Source organism: Bufo bufo, chromosome 4, assembly GCF_905171765.1.
Source record: "Bufo bufo chromosome 4, aBufBuf1.1, whole genome shotgun sequence".
Lineage (NCBI taxonomy): Eukaryota > Metazoa > Chordata > Amphibia > Anura > Bufonidae > Bufo > Bufo bufo.
In genome coordinates this window covers 48,566,899-48,588,157 of record NC_053392.1, presented here as the reverse complement: position 1 = coordinate 48,588,157, position 21,259 = coordinate 48,566,899, and the positions used below count along the sequence as shown (strand labels likewise).

At 43.1% G+C, this 21,259-nt stretch overlaps 1 protein-coding gene across 6 annotated transcripts in view; it reads right to left on the bottom strand.

Annotated features, from left to right (window-relative positions):
* Positions 1-21,259, bottom strand: part of PKHD1 (PKHD1 ciliary IPT domain containing fibrocystin/polyductin) — a 625,550-nt gene that overhangs the window by 506,074 nt on the left and 98,217 nt on the right. For all 6 annotated transcript variants that reach the window (XM_040427208.1, XM_040427210.1, XM_040427212.1 and 3 more), the window contains 7 exons: positions 20,749-20,854; positions 17,868-18,140; positions 17,051-17,175; positions 16,394-16,526; positions 6,807-7,002; positions 4,419-4,486; positions 789-2,396 (listed from right to left, as the gene is read on the bottom strand). In XM_040427208.1, coding sequence (XP_040283142.1) covers positions 789-2,396; positions 4,419-4,486; positions 6,807-7,002; positions 16,394-16,526; positions 17,051-17,175; positions 17,868-18,140; positions 20,749-20,854 — 2,509 coding nt within the window. The remainder of the gene's footprint in view (positions 1-788; positions 2,397-4,418; positions 4,487-6,806; positions 7,003-16,393; positions 16,527-17,050; positions 17,176-17,867; positions 18,141-20,748; positions 20,855-21,259) is intronic.

The window sequence follows — 21,259 nt, the reverse complement described above, 5'->3', positions numbered from 1 at the left end:
CTCATGAAATATCAAAATTTTGTAATAAAAATATTACACTTTTATAATTTTCATTTGTTGGTAACATTTAGAAATATGGAAGATGGAGGGGAAAAAAAAGATATCTGCATGCTGCTTGTCTGAATAAAGTAAGTATGCCCGGTGTGTTGGAACAATGGAATTTATTAGGAATTTATTAGGAAGGATGAAAGATTTTAAGAGCCATACAGGCTCTTTCCTCACATTGGAATAGATGTGATCTGAGGAAGGAGCGTATCCAGCTTGGAAACACGTTATCTTATCTTTCATCCTAATAAATTCCATTGTTCCAACACACAGAGCATACTTACTCCTTCTTCCACAAGTCTCCTAACCACCTGACCTGACCAGGTACTGACCAAGACGGGCAGCAAGCACATGATTACCCAGTCCAGACAAGTGTTGTGCCTCCTGTACAACCACTAGAAGTAAGTCTTCATGCTGCCCACTAGATCTTCCACAATAGTGGCCCTACCTATCAGCATGTCTCCCCTCCTCTCTAACATTTAGATACAGGTTTCTTTCCCATTCCCATACCATCACTTGGTTGGTCATTGACTATTTGGCCACCATAGTCAAAAGTCATGAATATTAATGACATGTCATCCTCACTCTTCTTCCACAAGTGGTGGTAAAAGATCGAGGAGATCAGGGCAGGTGGTTGGGCATGAACTGATGAATTGGAGATATTTAAAAGTGTACAATTTTTGCATTTCAGACCATCTGAACATGTGAAAAGCCAGAAAACCACTTTCAAAATATTTACTCACCAATGTTATTCCTTATTGAGAAGAGCTGAAATGGAAATGCAATAGTAGTATTTGCTGTAGCCCAACCTCTTTGGCTATCAAGACATTTGATCTCGTAATTTCCAGCTGGTAGTTGAGGTGCAGAGCACTGTACCCATGAAGAGTTTCCAGAAACATTGGTGCATTTGTAATTGCCAACACTTAAGTCAATATTGTCTATAGATGAGATCCCTGATACTTCAAAACTCAGAATTAACCCATTCTGTAGGACGGAATGGACCATGGGTGTATATAGTTCTCCAAGATAGACATCTCCACCAGTATAGGTGTCATTGTCCATTAGTATCGATATGCTCATTGTTCCAATTCCTGGTGGGACGATACATCTGACTATAGTATTATTAGCCATGGTTATCTTACAATGATGAACATTTCCTAACAAAACTAGAGTACTGTTCCCACCTTGAAACCCTGACCCTTCCATTGTCAAAGAACCTCCACCATTGATACCAAAATATTGAGGATAAAACTTTGTTATTGCAGGTTTTATGAAAAAATTATATAATTTTTGCGATACACATGAATGTCTATCTCCTGCAAATGGAAAACCAACTGTGTGAGTCCCAGGAGAGATGGTATCTTCTAGTTGACATATGACCAGTGTTTCATTCCAATATACAGTGTAACAACCTTGACTACTGTCCACCACAATATGGAGGTTCTTGTTTAATCTCTCACCAAAATTATAGAGAAAGAAGGTCGTTCTTTGTAGTCTTGGACGAACTCTATTAACTATAGGAGTCTGTTCTGGAAGCAAAGTAAAGGTGCAGTTTGGTTGACAGAGTCCAGAGATTCCATTGACAATCACTGATACCTGAATGTCCATTGGGATCGATATGTTGACATTGCCGTTGACTTGGAGGACACATCTGATTGTATCATTAGTGACACTCTGAAGAATGCATTTATAGGCCCCTGGGAGCATCAAATGAACTGAAGTATTACTGGTTTTATAGAAAGATCCTGAAAGAGTAAGAATAATCCCACCACACGATGGGCCTTCTCTAGGAGATAAGGAGGACACTTGAGGTTCAAGCTCAAATATCTTCTGCTCCAATGTGATGTTGGCAAATCCAAGATTCACCTGATATACCTTTATATGGTATTTTCCAACGCTGAAGTGATCAAGTGGGATTGCAAAACCTGAGTTCTGCAAGTTCTTGTAGGTTATTTCATATTCTACTTCAGACTCAAGAGTCTGAAAAAGAAATATTGAGTCTGCCACAATGGCTCCCGAAAAGAACAACCATAGGCTTCCATTTTCTGTATGCCAGGATAGATTAGAGATAGTTGGTGTGAAGTTTCTGTGATAAGTGAAGGTAAGGTCCCCATTGCCAATGATAGTGGAATCAGAAATAGATTTTTTGCTAGTCATATTTGCAATAAAAACATTAAGAGGAACGGTGATGTTTTCCTCATGCAGGTTAAGAAAAGGGTAAGGTGGTGTCCGGCAGGTAGTAATCTCATCTGTGGCCTTCAACAGAGCACATGGTTCTTGCCCAACATATACTGAAATAATAGACATGTTGCTACTAAGTCCTTTACCATAGATGGTTATAACAGTCCCACCTAAAACAGAGAAGATGAGATTTAGACAGGAAAGGGGTCATCCATGGGTTGAAAAACATGGCTGCTTTCTTCTGAAAACAGCCCCACACATGTCCACAGGTTCTCCGTGACAATGCATCTCAGCCTAATTGATTTTAATTGAGCAGTGTTGCAATACCAAACATAATCCATGAACAAGTGTGGCGATGCTTCTGAAAGAGAATGGACGTTTATCTAATCCTGTACAACTTCTCTAAATACAAAAAGTCCTCCTGAACCCTTCAAGGGTATGTTCACCACTGAACGCCCTTTAAGGTTTATATATTGGTACTCTACATGTAAAATGTAAAGTGGTTTGGGTGCTTTTTATACAATATAGTATCATTTAGAATTCCCGTGGCATTCTATAGCAATGTGAAGACCCACCAGTAGTCATCCAGGTCTTCATTGAGAACCGTCTCGCTGTTCCCATCCAGAAAATGGCTGCAGATGCAGGCGCACATGTCCATCAGTTTCTCCCACTGTAGCACACTGTGCTTGCGCTAGTTTCCTGTTGTGTAAGCTCAGATCATAGTATTATACCTAGCTTTCATCTGTGCTTACCAGGAAACTAGTGAAGACACAGCATGTTACAACCGGAGGCACTGATGGATGGGAACGCTACAATTGCCCCTCAATCGGCAGCTGTTTTGTGGACCAGAGTACAGGGGAAACATTAATGGATGGGTCATGTTAGGTGTCCCTCCATCAATGACAATTTTCAGGATGAGGCTGTCCTTGGAGAAGAACTGGATGATAAGCAAGCGGCAGTTCACACTGCCGGAGAACGGAGCAGAAATTGTAAACACTATGGGGGAGTTTCATCAAAACTGATGTGAAAGAAAACTGGCATGGTTGCCTAATCTCCCCCTATATATTAGTAGGTAACATATATCCGCCTCACCCAGTTTTGTACACCTTATCTATAAAGTTGCCAATCCGCTTTAAGCTAAATCCACTGCATTGCCTTCAGAGCTGCATTCATAATTCTGCTGTTTTTTACTGGAAGCAATCAGCTTGCTTGTCAACAGGCACATCCTCTCAATGCTTATAATGCAGTGAGGCCATTATTTTTTTGATGTAACTGGAGTATACAGAGGCATATTATGACGTTCATCATGTGAGCCCGATGGCACCATAACAGAGCCCCCTTCAGGCACCGGCATTCTAGTGCCACTGCTGCCTTTATGCCCCTTTAGCTAAACTCTTGTAATTATAGTGAATGACCTACACCTTAAATGAAAGTTGGCTGAACTACCAATTTGGCCATGAACGTCCAACCTTCATGCATATGGGGAGGTTCCACCTCCCCCACAAGGCTGATGTCACAGGAAAGAAGGGTCGATCTGTTGGATTATAACATGCTCAGTTTTTTGGTCTAACGGGAGATAAGTTCCCACCAGTGGTGATGTACCGAGCCAAGTAAAGAGTGTATTCGTATAGGTTGGGTGAGCAGGCAGGTGATGCTCCTCTACATTATATAACATAGGAAGAGGAAGTCACATGTTTCTTCCTGGCTGGAACAGAAAAGAGGAGAGGAAAAGACAAAAAGGTTTCATAGGTTGGCACTATGGGCACTATAATGAGGTTGACATTATTTGGCAAAATTGAGGCTCCAGCCCAATACTAAGAGTAGTGTCAGGAGTATCTTTGATGAACAGTAGTTCATAGGGATTGGCCAGAGTACTCAGGGATGGGTCTAACGCATCAAGTGCATGTTATTACCATACATGGTTTGGGTGGGAGGGACACCATTTAATCTTCAACAACTTAACGCAAAAAAAAGCCAGGATCACCCCAGCTTATGGAAGGCACTGGTACCCCTTATGCAGATCCAGGAAGTCTTAGAGGCAATGTACCCTGGGAAAAGGTATGCAAATCAGCTTCTTCTTTCTGGAGGAGAAATCATTTACTTTTACAGGATCATCCCATTCATTTGAATGGTGTAAGCCATATATTTGTACAGATCATGAATGGGATTGAGATACAAAAATACATCCTTACCCAGGAAGGATCCACAGCATGGTTCCACGCGATACGTTTCCAGGACATAGTAGATAGTTGGCTGAAACCTGAAAGACGTGGAGAGAGATGATGGAAACTTCTCAGCGCAATAAACTTTACCAGCTCCCTATGAATGATAATTGTCATCTGTATACATGATGTCACTTCTCTGCGGGTCACATTGCACCTTGTGGAAACAGCGCCCTTGCCGAAAGCAACAATGCTACCAGCTTTCCACGGGATAGTCCTTTCATCACAGGCTCAAACGGCTTTTCAAAGCTGATTAATTCCACTAATTATTCATATAACGTTAGAGAGGATAATTGAAGCCATCAAAGTCTTCCACCCACAGCATGTCCATATGATCTTGGAGATACATAACGCGGTCAACACATACAACCACTCCATTTTAATTGGAGTTTATGATGCTTTCAAAAGAAAACATGACAGGTTCCAAAAACCTTTCGCCAACCACAAAAATAGCAGCTGACATTGTACAGAAGCGACGTGGTGGAGGTCACGTGATGTTTGGGGTGTCTTAGAAGAATACGCTGATTGTCCTTCCAAGGTTCTTCAGTAGGGTCACCATGAATATTGTACAAGAGCAAAATTATCCCACAGATCCTTTCATGTCCCATAATTTGTAGAGGTCTATAGTCTAGATATGGTATCCAGATATCACATCAGTCCCTATTGGGCCCCAGACAAAGCCTGCAATTGAGTTTTCCTTTCTCAGATATACGTGTACACTAGATAAATCTCAAATCAAATTAGATTACCTATCAAAACCCACGTGAGTGCATGCAAATAGTCATGACAGTAATTGAAATACATGCAGACCTATAGCAAAACTTCCAGTGGGGCCCCCTACCATGCAGACTGTGGAATAAGCTGCAGGTAAGCTTACAAAAGAGTATGTTAACCCTATTTTAGGACTAAACCAAAAATGGCCTAGATGTTATTAAGATGTTATTGCTGCAAGACAATGGCTAAGCATAGAGACATCCATAGATCTATGTCCATAGAAATGATTTGGTTGGATTTGAAGCCAAAACTCCCATGTTTTACGTCAACCTTTCTAACAACTAAGCCACCATGCGTAGACAAGGTCATTTATCTGAGATGTTTTATGCCGTTCTTGGATATCCCCTGCACCACCAGAGGATGCACTTAAATTATGATGAGGCACAGGCCTCGTCATAAATTAGGTGCATCCTCAGGTAGTCTGTGCACCTAGATTGAAATCGACTACAGTTCTGAGCTAAAGTAGATTTCAGTCGTCATTTATGCAATCCACACCACATGTCTGTCCTGCCACTCCTGCACCACACCCTCTTTTCACAAAGTGGTAAGGGCTGCATACATGTGCATGCGCTTAAATATGTCCACAGCAATGCTAACTACTGAGCCACTAAGCTCAGAGACTATAGGGTCATTTAGTATCCATAAATATGCCTATATTAGGCGTATTTCTGGCGCAGATTGCAGTGCAAAGTTTTTTGCGGTCTAAAAAAGTGGGCGTGGCATGGGCGTTGAAGGGGACGGGCTGGTAGATCCGTCTCATTTATAATTTTCTATGCCTGTTTTAGGCATAGAAAAGGGTCTAAATGTAAGCCAGCACGGAAGCTGGCTTACATTTAGACCATTTTCTACACCTAAAACAGGCGCCTCTTCATAACTTCGGTCTAAAAGGCCAGTCTTAATAAATGACCCACTATGTGTCCATGGAGATGTCCTGGTTATATTTAAACCCAGGACTCTAATGTTTCAGGATAACTCAGCAAACCACTGAGCCACCATGCTCACACAACATATGCCCACAACAATGCTAAATACTGAGCTACCTTGCTCAAAGACCTCATGTCCATGGAGAAAACCTGGTTATATCACCTTTCTAACCACTGAGCCATGGAGATGACCTGGTTAGATTTGAACACAGGACTTCAATACTTCAAGCCAACAATGCTAACCACCGAGCCCATTTGCTCAGACACCACAAATCCATTGAGATGTCTGTGTTAGATTGCAACTTAGAGATCTATTGCTTCAAAGGTCAACCCATCTTGCTCAGACACCATGTCTCCTGGTTCAATTTCAAATCAAATACTACAAGTCAACCATGCTAACCTCCATTGCAATAACCTGCAAATCCATTGCAATAACCTGGTTAGATTTGACTCCCATACTTAAAATAAGCCTTTCCACCCAATGACTCATGGAGATGACTTGCTTAGATTTGAACCAAGAACACCTTTACGCCAGTACTTCAAGCCAGTACAGCTAACCACTGAGGACACCACATATCAATCAAGAGGACCTGGTTAGATTTGGAGACTTATCCAGTTGACAATTCATGCTTGACCAAAACCTAGTCAATGTTATATTTACCCATTGGCTGTAAGTGAGATTCCATTCATGATAACGGACACGTTATAAATTCCACCGGCGAGCGGAGGCAAGGTAACTTCTATCCCATCTGAGGTTACATTTACAATCTTGGCCCTTGTCATGTCTACCAACACCTCCATCTTCACATGGGCAGTCTTGTCAAAACTTGACAAATGAATGAAGACAACCTGGTGATCTGAATGAAAAATGAGGGATTAGAGTTATTAGGAAGGAGATTTATTTCATGAGCTAGTGAAACATAAATCCGGAGAACGGCTTCATTTTCCAAGGCAAGGCAGATATAGGGGTACTCTGAAAAGATCTGTATCTCTCTTCGCTTAAAGGGGTATTCCCATCTGGAATATATTTTGATGGCATATTAGAGATGAGAAAATTGAGTGTAAACAATTCAGGTTTGTTAGAAATTTTACAAAGTTATGTCTGTCAAACTTGGCAATCTGCTTCGGCCATTTTACTGTGAAAATTGGAGTGGAAAACAGGAGTAAGTATGAAGATGAAAGATCACATGACACTAGGAGGTAGGGTAGCTTGCCCTGATTGGCTCAGAGTCTGACAGACAGCCTGATCAGCCAATAAAGGGGCAGGATTCTGGCAGGCCCTTCTGTTGATAAGGAAGAAAAGGCATTGGGTGCATGTGGTTTAGGCAAAAAGCAGACACAAGCTAGCCATATAGGTGTTGTAGGTAAAGTATAGGGAGAGTATAGGGCCCTTTGCTGTTTATGTCTATCCATGAAAAAGGGTCTGCTTTAGATATAAGCGAATCAATTTTTTAAAATCGAAATTCAACCTAAATTTTTAGTTAGAATCAGTATTTCTAGAGATTCAATTTGGGAGAATTCTTCAAGAGAGAGAGAAAGAGGGAGAAGTAGAGAAATGCTGACAGTTTTTCTTTAATTTAGGCAGCCCTATGAATTATTTTTTTTAATATTGTCTTTCTGTTGCGGTCAACACTAATGACAAGACCTTCTATATAGATAGGTAATCCATTGTCAGTTTACTGCGGCTGTAAGGGGAAGATGTTATCTGAAGGATAATCTTCATGATAATAGTAGATTGTTAGAATTGGGATAGCAGCATGACAGCTCTATTGTTCTCTTTATGCAATGCTCTTCTGTGGGCATATTTATCAATTAGTATAATATTGTGATACTCTAATTGGTCTCTCTCTCCGGTCTGAGTGAATGGTCTAACTAAGAGAGTTAAGCTAGGCTGTCTGCCATGCTAAGAGTGTAAAGAGGAAGTTAAAGAGCCAGGACAGGAAGTACAGTGAATGGAGTAAAACAAAATTATATCCAGAAAAATAATTCACCTGATGTAAAAAAATAATAAAATTCCATAGAATATTTACATACAGGATGTTAATCTGTGATTTAAAGAGGTTTTATAGGTCATCAGTATCTGATCGGTGAGGGTACGACACCCAGGACACCGCTGATCAGCTGTTTGAGAAGGCACAGCCTCACTGTGAGCACCGCAGCCTTCACCCTGCTAACCGAACACAGCGACGTACTTTGTATAGCGGTTGTGCTTGGTATCGCAGCTCAGCTCATTCACTTCTATGGGGCTGAGCTGCGCCTAGGCCACGTGACTGATGAACATGATATCACTTGGCCTAGGGAAAGCTATAAGAAGGCTGCGGTGCTACTGTAAGTGCCGGGGCCTTCTCAAATAGCTGCTTTGCGGAAGTCCCAGGCAGTGCCGGCTCCAGGTTCATGTGGGCCCTTGGGCGATAAATCTCAATGGGCCCCCTAGTGGCATTTTTTTACATTTACATGTACCCCTGTGGCTCCCACACCGTATAAAGACCCCCACGCCCCCACAGAGTATAAAGACTACTAGTGGCCCTTCAAACAGTATAATAACCCATCCAATGCCTCCACACACAGTATGAATATTACTGTGCCTCCAATGCCTCCACTAAACAGTTGAATATTCCTCAACGAGAATTGAAAGGAATGAAACGGGTTGCACATTTTTTCAGCCTCATATATGTTTGCTTTTTACACGAGGCAATTGTAAGTTGATGGGCTCCAAAGAATGATTTGGATATGCTACAGCTTCTGACCACTTACCCAGATGCAGACATCAAAAAAAGTGCTCTCACAGTTGCTAAGAGACACCTTTGGTATCTGTCAGAAACAAACGTAGGATTAGCTTTTTTGGACGAACGTATTACTCAGGCTGTTAAGGAAAATATGACAAAAAATGTAGAAACCAAACCTGCAAAGAAATAGGAAATGAAGCAATTAGAGGGTAAAAACCTAGTTTTTGAAGGAAAAGACCTAGCCATTTCGTTATTAATAAAACAAAGACATTCTTTGAATTGTTTGGGATCCACGAAGTGACAGAGTGAACGCTCTTCAGGTGGTCAATGACCGCAGAAAGAGGAATTGCTCTGATAAAAAAGTTTAACGAATAGGTCATGGACTAACAACAAAAACTATCCTTGTTGAGGGTAGTCGAGCATCACAGAAAAGTCGTCACCAAGCTAACAGAAGAAGGGATTGCATTGTTTAAAGTTGATTAATATAGCACATGTTTTGCCTATCATACTACCTATTAATCTTAGTGTCTAGTTTTAATATTATTTTAAGTTTGTGATTTCTAGTTTTCCCAATAAAAGTAATTAACATTGAAAAATCATATTTTTTGCCTAGAATATTGGATAATATTTAGAGGTTGCACACTTTGATAATTTTTGATCAAAGTGTGCAACCTCTAAATATTATCCAATATTCTTGAAATTTGGCATATATATCTTTTACATCACTGAGACTCGGGGCGTAAGTAAATTTTATTTTTTTCCATTACAAAATGAAACACCCTAACGTCCAGAACAGGCCGGACCTTGGGCAGCAAGCCTGGGGGTAGGCCTGGCATGACTGAGGCTTGGAGGGAGTGGAATTTTTTTGGGACATATGGGGTTAATTGGTAGGGCCGGTGAGGGCTGTGCGCTAGGGGTGGGGTATAGGGTTTAAAAATGGTGGCAAGGTCGGAAAAAAGGGACCATCATGTGGGGACAGCAGACGTGCAGCAGCCCTTGTCAGAGCTGCTGCGTACCTCTGGAGTGGCTGTTTTAACCTCCCAAGATGTCGTCAATTGATGTGCTGCTGTCACGGCTGAGGATGGGGGAAATCCTCAGCCATGCGATGGCAGAAGATGTCCAGTCGCAACTCGCCAGGAACACAGAATTAGGGAGCAGGTCACCTCCTGTTGTGTCCCTAACGCTGACCCTGTCTCCTACCTGCATGGGCCGACCTTGATGGTAGGAGGACCCATGCGCAGGAACCTCGGATCCCTGACTTACCCTCCGACCGGTCCCTGGGCTAAGGAGCAGGGTAAGACAACCCACTCCTCCTAGGCACGGAGGAGCAGGAGTCTCACTGGCCAAGCAGCATGAAGAAGGGGGTACATAAACAGGACTATGGATGTCCTGGTCCCTGTGTGTCTTCATGTGTGTGCTGTTTACCTTTGTCTGTGTGGACAGCCTTTTCTAAGCACGGGTTCCAGTCAGCAAGGCTGAGACAGGTTTGGTTGGAACTGTTTGGTTCACCTGTCTTATCCATAGTCATGTTTATGTACCCCCCTTCTTCATGCTGCTTGGCCAGTGAGACTCCTGCTCCTCCGTGTCTAGGAGGAGTGGGTTGTCTTACCCTGCTCCTTAGCCCAGGGACCGGTCGGAGGGTAAGTCAGGGATCCGAGGTTCCTGCGCATGGGTCCTCCTACCATCAAGGTCGGCCCATGCAGGTAGGAGACAGGGTCAGCGTTAGGGACGCAACAGGAGGTGACCTGCTCCCTGATTCTGTGTTCCTGGCGAGTAGCGACTGGACATCTTTCATCACCGCACGGCTGAGGATTTCCCCCATCCTCAGCCGTGACAGCTGCTGGAGCAGCTCCGGGCGGCAGCGGAGAGCAGGGGTCTTAAGTGGCTGCAGGCTTCGGTGGTGGGCTTGCTGCCGGGGCCTTTATGGCTTCCCCCATTTGTCGGCCGCGGAGGACAAGGCCTATGGCGCGCCTTGCCGGCGCCGGGTTAGGAGCCCCTCAGGGGACCCTCCGGTACGCACCGCAGATAGGAACATGGGTACCAGGCGGTCGTGTATCGAGAGGAATCCTTTAAGCTGACGGGACCCTGGGTGGGGGAGACGGGATGTCCCCTCATCAGTAGCAGTCGATGGGGAAATAGGAACAGGTTCGGCAGGTGGGCCAGAATGGAATCACCTTGCCCGGCGTGGGAAAGAAGTCCATCTCCTTCTGCAAGACAGCGGGGTCAAGATGGCGGCCCTGTGCTGGGTTCTGTGATCGGGCAGCATGTGACTGGCTCAGAGTCGGCTTCTGCTTTGGTAATGGTGGCCTCTAGTGGCAGAGCTGCAGAAGTGCAGGCTCCAGCAGCAGCAAGAGGGGGCACAGGTAGTGCTGAAGACCAGATGACAGCTAGAGGAGATATTAGCTCCGGTCAAGTTTTAATACCTCCTGATCAAGCTGGTGGAATCACAGCATCCACGCAGCCAGGTGAGACATGCAGGGAGTCCTCATTAGCGGTTGCTTCTCTTAGAGAGGCTCCTGGGGTTGGGGGGGGGCCCGGGGGTGTCTGTTGCGGGCGGGTTGGGAGAGCTGTTATTGGGGTTACGGGAGTTTTAGTGAAAGGACTGGTGAGTACGGGGTCAGGGTCGGAGTCACCGTTGGCGGCTTGGGGTTTACAAGGGTTAGGTGTACCGGGTAATAGTGGGGCAGTAGTGGCAGAAAAGAGGGGGGATAGTGGGGCTGTGGGTAGGGGGGCCAGTAGGTCGTCGGGGGCATCGCCTCAAGGGTCGGCGGATAAGGATGGGGCCATGGTGAGAGAGGGTGGTCAGGAAAAAGTTGGGGGGAGCCGCGTTTGGATGACGCGGCGAGAGGAGAGGTATATGTTTGCTTTGAGGGGCCTCTAGGGGCCCACTTGAGGCTGGAGGTGAAAGAAAAAATTTGGAAAGGGGAATACGTGGACATATTTTCTTTACTCCCACTGGAACGGTTTAATTTAGATAGGGATAGGAAGGAGGAAAAGAAGAAGGAAGATGTGGATAAGCGGCAGTACCGTTTGATTCTGCGAACTTTTTCCAACTGGTTGCAGGTGTTTGTGATCCTGGCCAGTGTCATTGGGGAGAAGGAGGGGGGGCGCCGGGGGTTCTTGGCAATCATAGAGCACGGCGCCCTAACAAACGGGTTATTTTTCTTGCTTAACGAGTGTGGGGACAAGTGCAAGTGCAAATTTACGAGTTTTTATGAGTGTTCCTCATGTGGTGGGAATCATGGAGCGCAGAGGTGCTTCAGAGGGCAGAAAGGAAAGGGTTGGGGTGATGGGGCTGGAAAAGGGGTGGACACCAATTCAGGTGTCCGAGATGATGCCCTTTCTAAATAGGTACCCGAATGCGGAGGCGGCGGATTTTTGTTGATGGGTTTTAGGGAGGGTTTTCGTATCCCGTTTGTTGAAGGTGAGTTTTGGCAAGGGAAGAAGAATTTTAGGTCAGCAATGGAGCTTCCAGGGGTGGTTACTGAAAAATTGCGGAAAGAAGTGGAGTTAGGTCGCATGGCAGGCCTCTTTTGGGACTTGCCGATGCAGGATCTATGGGTGTCACCTTTCGGGGTCATGCCGAAGAGGGAGCCTAATAAATTTCGCCTTATTTATCACCTTTCATTTCCTAAAGGGGGCTTGGTTAATGATGGGATTGTGCCGGAGTTGTGCTCGGTGGAGTATACATCGTTTGATGAGGCGGTTCATTGGGTTCGGACTTATGGGCAGGGAGCGTTGTTGGCTAAGGTGGATATTGAGGTGGCTTTTCGTCTTTTGCCAGTACATCCGGATTGTCAGCACTTGCTGGGTGGTTTTTGGGATTTTATTTTTTTTTGGATCGGTGTTTGTCCATGGGCTGTTCGGTTTCGTGTGCTTACTTTGAGGCGTTCAGTACATTTTTGGAGTGGGTGGCGCGAGAGTGGTCGGGTTGGGGTTCAATTATCCACTATTTGGATGATTTTTTGTTCATTGGGCCGCCTAGTTTGAATGGATGCTCTGTGATGTTGCATTATTTTGAAGCCATGGTGCAACTTTTTGGGTTTCTCTTGGCGTCTGAAAAAATGCAAGGCCCTACGCCGGTGTTGAGCTCTTTGGGTATTGTTATAGATACTGTTGCTATGGAATGCAGGTTCTCTGAATAAAAAGTTGCTCATCTACGGCGTGAGGTGTCGGCTGCGTGTGGGCGACGAAAAATGCGGCTTCGCGAGTTGCAGTCTTTATTGGGTAAGCTGAATTTTGCGTGCACTTATTATGCCCATGGGGCAGATTTTTTGTAGGAAGTTGGCGCGGGCGACAGCGGGTGTTCAGGCTCCTCATCATTTTGTGCGGCTTAATCGGGAACTGCGGGATGATTTGAGGGTGTGGGCATCCATTTTAGAAAGGTATAGTGGTCGGTCTTTATGGATGGCGGATGGGGTGTTGGCAGCAGAACTAGACTTGTTTACTGAGGCGGCGGGTGGGTATGGTTTTGGGCTTATTTACAAGGTCATTGGTGCGTAGGGGAGTGGCCGACGCGTTGGCAGGAGGAAGGCTGGGTGAAGAATTTGGTGTTGCTCGAGCTCTTTCACATTGTGGTGGCGGTGTTCATTTGGGGGTATTTTTTCCAAAATAGGAAGGTACGATTCCATTGTGACAAATTGGGAGTGGTGGAAGCTATTAATCGCATTTCGGCTTCGTCTCCGCCGTTTGCTTGCTTCAGCGTCTGGTTTTGGCTTGTTTATTGTTGAATGCTTGGATAGTAGCGACCCATGCGCCTGGGGTGAGTAACTCAATTGCGGATGCTTTGTCTTGTTTCTAGTGGGAACGGTTTTGGGCGCTGGCACCGGAAGCGGACGAGCAGGGAGCAAACTTTGCCCAGGAGCTGTGGAATCTGCCATCGGGTCGGTTGGAGAGTTGGTGAGGGGATCCTTGTCGGAAGGGACCTGGGCGGTGTATGAGAATGGTTGAGGAATGGAGGCAATGTTTTAAGGGTTGTGGGTTAGAGGATGGGGTTTTGTTGTTGCTGTTGCTGGGGCATTGCAGAGAGGAGGGATGGTCGGTGTCCAGAATGAGTAAGTTTATGGCGGGGGTGGATTTTGGTTGTAAGTGTTGGGCTACATCGGATGTGACAAAATCATTTTGGGTGTTGCAGGCACTAAAGAGTTGGAGGAGGCAGTCGCCGGGGGTGGATCAGCTTAGACCTATTTCCTTCACGCTGTTGGTAGAAATGATGGAGCAGTTGGGACGGGTTTGTGTGTCAGTTGATGAGGTTAGGTTGTTTAAGTTGGCTTTTTCTTTTGCTTTCTTTGGGAAATTGGTTAGTCCGAGTAAGAGCCGAGCGAGTGGGCTTCAGAGAGAGGATGTTGATTTATTTCATTATAGGGTGTAATTTTGTATTAGGAGGTAAAAAACAGATCAGTTTGGTCGTGGTTGTCGGGTTGTCTTATATCAGGTGGTGGGATCGGTCGCGTGCCCGTTTCAGTGTCTTAGGGAATTTTTGGGGTGAGAGGCTGGGGGCGAAGGGCCATTTTTGGTTTATGAGGATGGGTTGTTTCTTTCTCATTTGCAGTTTATCGCGGTTCTGCAAGCTTGCTTAGGTTAGATAGGGAGCCCTTATTGTTTGGGGGTCATTCTTTTCGGATTGGCGCGGCGACTGAGGTTGCTAGGAGGGGATTGGGGGATGATGTCATTTGTCGCATTGGTCGTTGGGAGTCTATACGGTTCTGGTCTTATGTTAGGCCTGCGTTGTTATAAAGGGGGTAAATGCCTTAGTGCGGGGATGGGACAAGTTGAGGGACGTTTTTGAGGGCCGTTCTGTTCCTTGCAGGTGGTTTGGAGTGCCTGGTGTGGATCGTGGGGCACTCTTACGTGTTCTGAGGAGCGTTGTGTGCAGCGGTTAGGCCAGGCGAAAGACAGCTGGGTTTTCCAAGATTGGTGGCGGTGATTCGCTGGTTGGGGAGGAGAGGAATGTTGTGGAGTCTGGTTTTTCCAGAGTTCCATAAGTGTGCCAAGTTAGATACGTTCCCAGGGGTATTGGTGTTACATGTTGGGGGAAATGATTTGGGGGTGTGCCCCTTTAGAGAGCTCACAAAGAATATTACATTTGATTTACTGTGTTTGTGAGCTCAGTTTCCAGGTTTAGTGAAGGTCTGGCCTGATATGGTGCCGCGTAAACAATGAAAGGATGCCAGGTCAGTGGAAAGGCTGAACAAACGAAGGATAAAAGTTAATAGGGCGGTAGGTCGTTTTGTGGTAAGAAATTGCGGTTCGTCATAGGGAGTTGGAAGCGGGTGAGGGGGCGTTCTGGAGGGGTGATGGAGAACATCTGAATGCGGTGGTTATCGACTTATGGTGTTCAGGTTTACAGGATGGGATTGAGTTGGCTTTGCGGGTGTGGCGGGACGCACGTTGGTGAGGTTTCACCTCCCTTGTGTCGTTGGCGGTGGTGGGTCCTTGGAGTTGGTGGTTATGGTGGCTCTGGTATGGTGGAGAGGGAGCTAAGTGGGCTCTGGACTCCCTAGGTAGTGGAATGTGGGGTGATATGGCGGGTATCTGCCCACTTTTGTTGCCCATGGTTACCGTTTTCTGCCTCTGAGCTGGCGTTTATCGGCTAGAGGTAATTTATTTTAATTGAGGGGCGGGGCAGTTACCCGTCAGGTTTACGGTCTCCAAGGACCCTCCCCATGTTTTCATGTTATGGAAGGTTCTTGGGCGGGCCTTCAGGTGGGAAGGCCTTGGGATTGGTTATTATTTATGTTATTTATTGTATGTTTGTTATTAATAAAATGGCTGCTGTGGCCAATAAAATCCACTTGCGGAGTTGTGTCTTTATTGGGTTTGGAATGGGTAGATCGGGAGGGGAACGACTCGACAATACGCTGGTCATGTGTAGAGCGTGTATGTCTGAAGCTTCTCAGGCAATATGTCCTGCTCTGCTGAAAGGAGTGAAGAGGGGGCGTGTCTGAAGCTCCGCAGCACAGGAGCTTGTAAGGGGGACAGCAGAAGCCGGCCTCTGCATGCTGTTGATGCTCCTTGCTCCAGTCTGATGCTGCGGCCCTGCTACTGCTCCTGGACCCCTTCTGCCCTCAGGGCCCGAAGCAGTGGTTTCCATGATAGCTACACCCCTGGAGCCGTGGTTAGTGAAGGAAATGAACCCAGTTCCCTGCGCTCCAGCAATGAGCACTTCCATCTGTATTGAGCAGAGGGCCCCTTAACTTGCCCAGGTATGCCGGGTGCTGATGCCAGCCCTAGTCCCAGGTGTCAGACTCCAACCAATCGGATACTGATGACCTATCCAAAGATATGTGATCAGTTAAAAAATCTCAGAAAGTCCCTTTAAGAAAATGGATGGAAGTGTCTCTTTAAATGGAGATGAGCTTTAATTCCTGACACAACCATGGATGAGAGAGGCGCTGTTTCAGAGGTAAAACGTAAACCTTTAAATCTATCACTTTTGGGTGTGAATATAAATGAGATCATGAATATTAATTAGACTATGAATATTGATCAGATAACATGTCATCACTAGGGCTTCGATCACCTGCTGCGCTGCTTGTATTCGGAGTAATGGATAAAATCACTGGATTTAAGGAAGAATCAAACAAGATCCGATCTGGTAACGAAATCCATTGCTGCTCGATTTTAATGCTGACGTTCTCAGACACGGGGTCCCTCTGCAAAGAAGAAGAATACATATACAGAGGCGAGGGAAGGGAACCAATGATATCAGCAACTGTGGGCTGCAAAGGCATGGGGTAATCCTGATCATATTTATTAAAGGGGTTGCCCACAAAAAATATTCTGCAGTTTTCAAACCAGCACTTGCATCTGCATACCTTTTGTAATTGCATTTCATTAAAAAAGTATTATAGCTACTGGGTTATTCCATGAAATCTATCTGTATAGCGCCACCTGCTGTTTATTATTTTTCCTGTTTCATTGTCCACCTCACTGAGGTGGACACACTTGCTCAGTTCTATCCTTCAACTGCCTCCTGAGCTGTGATAGGGAGAGAGCTGCAGCAGAAAGCACACAACCCCTAAGCCAGTTTGGTACACCTATGCCAGTCGGCTCAGGTCAGACTGTTTTGCTTCAGGGCCCTAGAGCTTCAAGCGGCCCCCTTGCGCTCTCTTCCCTGTTAAGAAGTTGGTATATTTCAGGTACTGATGATAATTAGTATTATTCCGTATATACGTGCCTGTGGTGGTGCTATGCATCTGATTGAAGTGGAAGTACTCTCAAAAAATGGACAAAGTAGAGACCCAAAAGCCACTGCTGTAACACCATCAAGACGGACACCTTCCAAAGTCACCAGTTGGCCTCCTGAATATTGAAAACATGACAGCTATTACAATGGTAAAAATACAAAAAATTGTAACTATTATCTGTTAGAAATACTCCAATAATTAACCACATGCCTAAAAAGAAAGGATAAAAACGTAGCTTACTGCAATACTACTCATGACCACATGGTGTGCTGTCAGTCAGACAGTGGGAAGGAACAAAGAACAAAAAAAAGTTTCTCTTAAAACAAATCTAGTACAAAACTCTGGCACCATCAATATTTAGTGTGATAATTGATATTATTTGATCTACAAAACACCTGTAACATATTACGTTGTTTTCTTAAAGGGGTTGTTTACCACTAGGGACCTTGCCAGCAGACCAGCGTGGGCAGACCCATGTGACAATCATACTCAACTGATCTGGACCTCAGGGTTCTAGCTCCATCTCTCTCCCTTGGGCACCATGGGTCTTGGGTCTCCCTGCATCAAAATCCAGTCATTGGTTGCAGTGGCCCCTGACCCACATCAAACCAGACGCCTCAGGGTTGAAATCCAGTGGCAAGGATCAGGTGAGTATATCTCCCACCATAGGACCGGCCACACTGGGAGGGTTGCATAAAAGGTCCCCAGGGGTGAACAACTCCTTTAAGACATCATAACACAGGCAGAAGTATATTACCCCAGTATTTACATCAATCTACCATTATGCATTGAAAATATCCAACTCACCAGTCTGTGGAATAACAGAAGGGAAAACTGCAAAAAGTTTAGGAGTAACATGGAGAAAAATATCGCTACTACTTCCATTAATAGCAAAACCATGAGGTTTCACAGCCACAAAAAGTTGGTGCACCCCTAGTGGCAGAAATGTGTCAATGCAACACACTATGCAGGTCTTATTTGTCTCCAAAACACGACAGTCAGTCTGATTTATCTTTATATCCAATTCATTGCCGGAAAATCCGGATCCAAAAATATTAACAACAAAGTCACATCCGACACCTGAAAAAAAAAAAGCAGTATTATAGTAGTTATATTCTTGTACATAGGAGCAGTATTATAGTAGTTATATTCTTGTACATAGGAACAGTATTATATTAGCTATATTCTTGTACATAGGAGTAGTATTATAGTAGTTATATTCTTGTACATAGGAGCAGTATTATAGTAGTTATATTCTTGTACATAGGGGCAGTATTATAGTAGTTATATTCTTGTACATAGGAAGCAGTATTATAGTAGTTATATTCTTGTACATAGGAGCAGTATTATAGTAGTTATATTCTTGTACATAAAGAGCAGTATTATAGTAGTTATATTCTTGTACATACGAGGCAGTATTATAGTAGTTATATTCTTGTACATAGGAAGCAGTATTATAGTAGTTATATTTTTGTACATAGGAGCAGTATTATAGTAGTTATATTCTTGTACATAAAGAGCAGTATTATAGAAGTTATATTCTTGTACATAGGAGCAGTATTATAGTAGTTATATTCTTGTACATAGGAGCAGTATTATAGTAGTTATATTCTTGTACATAGGAGGCAGTATTATAGTAGTAATATTCTTGTATATAGGAGGCAGTATTATAGTAGTAATATTCTTGTACATAGGAGGCAGTATTATAGTAGTTATATTCTTGTATATAGGAGGCAGTATTATAGTAGTAATATTCTTGTATATAGGAGGCAGTATTATAGTAGTAATATTCTTGTATATAGGAGGCAGTATTATAGTATATATATTCTTGTACATAGGTGCAGTATTATAGTAGTTATATTCTTGTACATAGGAGCAGTATTATAGTAGTTATATTCTTTTACATAGGAGCAGTATTATAGTAGTTGTATTCTTGTACATAGGAGGCAGTATTATAGTAGTTATATTCTTGTACATAGGAGACAGTATTATAGTAGTTCTATTCTTGTACAAAGGAGCAGTATTATAGTAGTTCTATTCTTCTACATAGGAGGCTGTATTATAGTAGTTATATTCTTCTACATAGGGGGCAGTATTATAGTAGTTATATTCTTGTACATAGGAGGCAGTATTATAGCAGTTATATTCTTGTATATAGGAGGCAGTATTATAGTAGATATATTCTTGTACATAGGAGCAGTATTTTAGTAGTTATATTCTTGTACATAGGAGGCAGTATTATAGTAGTTATATTCGTGTATATAGGAGGCTGTATTATAGTAGTTATATTCTTGTATATAGGAGGCACTATTATAGTAGATATATTCTTGTACATAGGAGCAGTATTATAGTAGTTATATTCTTGTACATAAAGAGCAGTATTATAGTAGTTATATTCTTGTACATACGAGGCAGTATTATAGTAGTTATATTCTTGTACATAGGAAGCAGTATTATAGTAGTTATATTCTTGTACATAGGAGCAGTATTATAGTAGTTATATTCTTGTACATAAAGAGCAGTATTATAGTAGTTATATTCTTGTACATACGAGGCAGTATTATAGTAGTTATATTCTTGTACATAGGAAGCAGTATTATAGTAGTTATATTCTTGTACATAGGAGCAGTATTATAGTAGTTATATTCTTGTACATAGGAGGCAGTATTATAGTAGTTATATTCTTGTACATAGGAGCAGTATTATAGTAGTTATATTCTTGTACATAGGAGCAGTATTATAGTAGTTATATTCTTGTACATAGGAGGCAGTATTATAGTAGTAATATTCTTGTATATAGGAGGCAGTATTATAGTAGTAATATTCTTGTACATAGGAGGCAGTATTATAGTAGTTATATTCTTGTATATAGGAGGCAGTATTATAGTAGTAATATTCTTGTATATAGGAGGCAGTATTATAGTAGTAATATTCTTGTATATAGGAGGCAGTATTATAGTATATATATTCTTGTACATAGGTGCAGTATTATAGTAGTTATATTCTTGTACATAGGAGCAGTATTATAGTAGTTATATTCTTTTACATAGGAGCAGTATTATAGTAGTTGTATTCTTGTACATAGGAGGCAGTATTATAGTAGTTATATTCTTGTACATAGGAGACAGTATTATAGTAGTTCTATTCTTGTACAAAGGAGCAGTATTATAGTAGTTCTATTCTTCTACATAGGAGGCTGTATTATAGTAGTTATATTCTTCTACATAGGGGGCAGTATTATAGTAGTTATATTCTTGTACATAGGAGGCAGTATTATAGCAGTTATATTCTTGTATATAGGAGGCAGTATTATAGTAGATATATTCTTGTACATAGGAGCAGTATTTTAGTAGTTATATTCTTGTACATAGGAGGCAGTATTATAGTAGTTATATTCATGTATATAGGAGGCTGTATTATAGTAGTTATATTCTTGTATATAGGAGGCAGTATTATAGTAGATATATTCTTGTACATAGGAGCAGTATTTTAGTAGTTATATTCTTGTACATAGGAGCAGTATTATAGTAGATATATTCTTGTACATAGGAGCAGTGTTATAGTAGTTATATTCTTGTACATATATGGCAATATTATGTTAGTTATATCCTTGTCTGTAAAGGAGCAGCAGAATATTAGTTATATGTTCCCACATAGTAGATTGAGGGTAGATTTGCATTTTGGATACCTGCAGTATACTGTATGTCTCTCACTACAGGAGTAACATTCAGAAGATGCTGGAATGCGCAGGAACCTGAGCACTGGGCCGGGATATCATTAACATGAACAATGACCTATGGAGAGAAAATGTTTTAACATCACAAATGAACCTAAAAAAATAAACTGTAAGTAACAGAATAATCCATGAAGAGATAGTCGTGTGTCAGTGTACTGCAATCTGTAATAGAATGAAAGTGGCCTTACACAGCAGATGATCGTCGGCCGATTCAGAACGAGACCTGTACAGCCATGTAATGTGTATGGAGAGTTTGGGGGAAGACCCAAGGAACATATTTAATTTCAACATTCCCGATCCTTTATTCTGTAGAGATGATCTGCCGCCAGAGGTACAGTCGGGTCCATAAATATTGGGACAATGACACAATTCTAACATTTTTGGCTCTATACACCACCACAATGGATTTAAAATGAAACAAACAAGATGTGCTTTACCTGCAGACTGTCAGCTTTAATTTGAG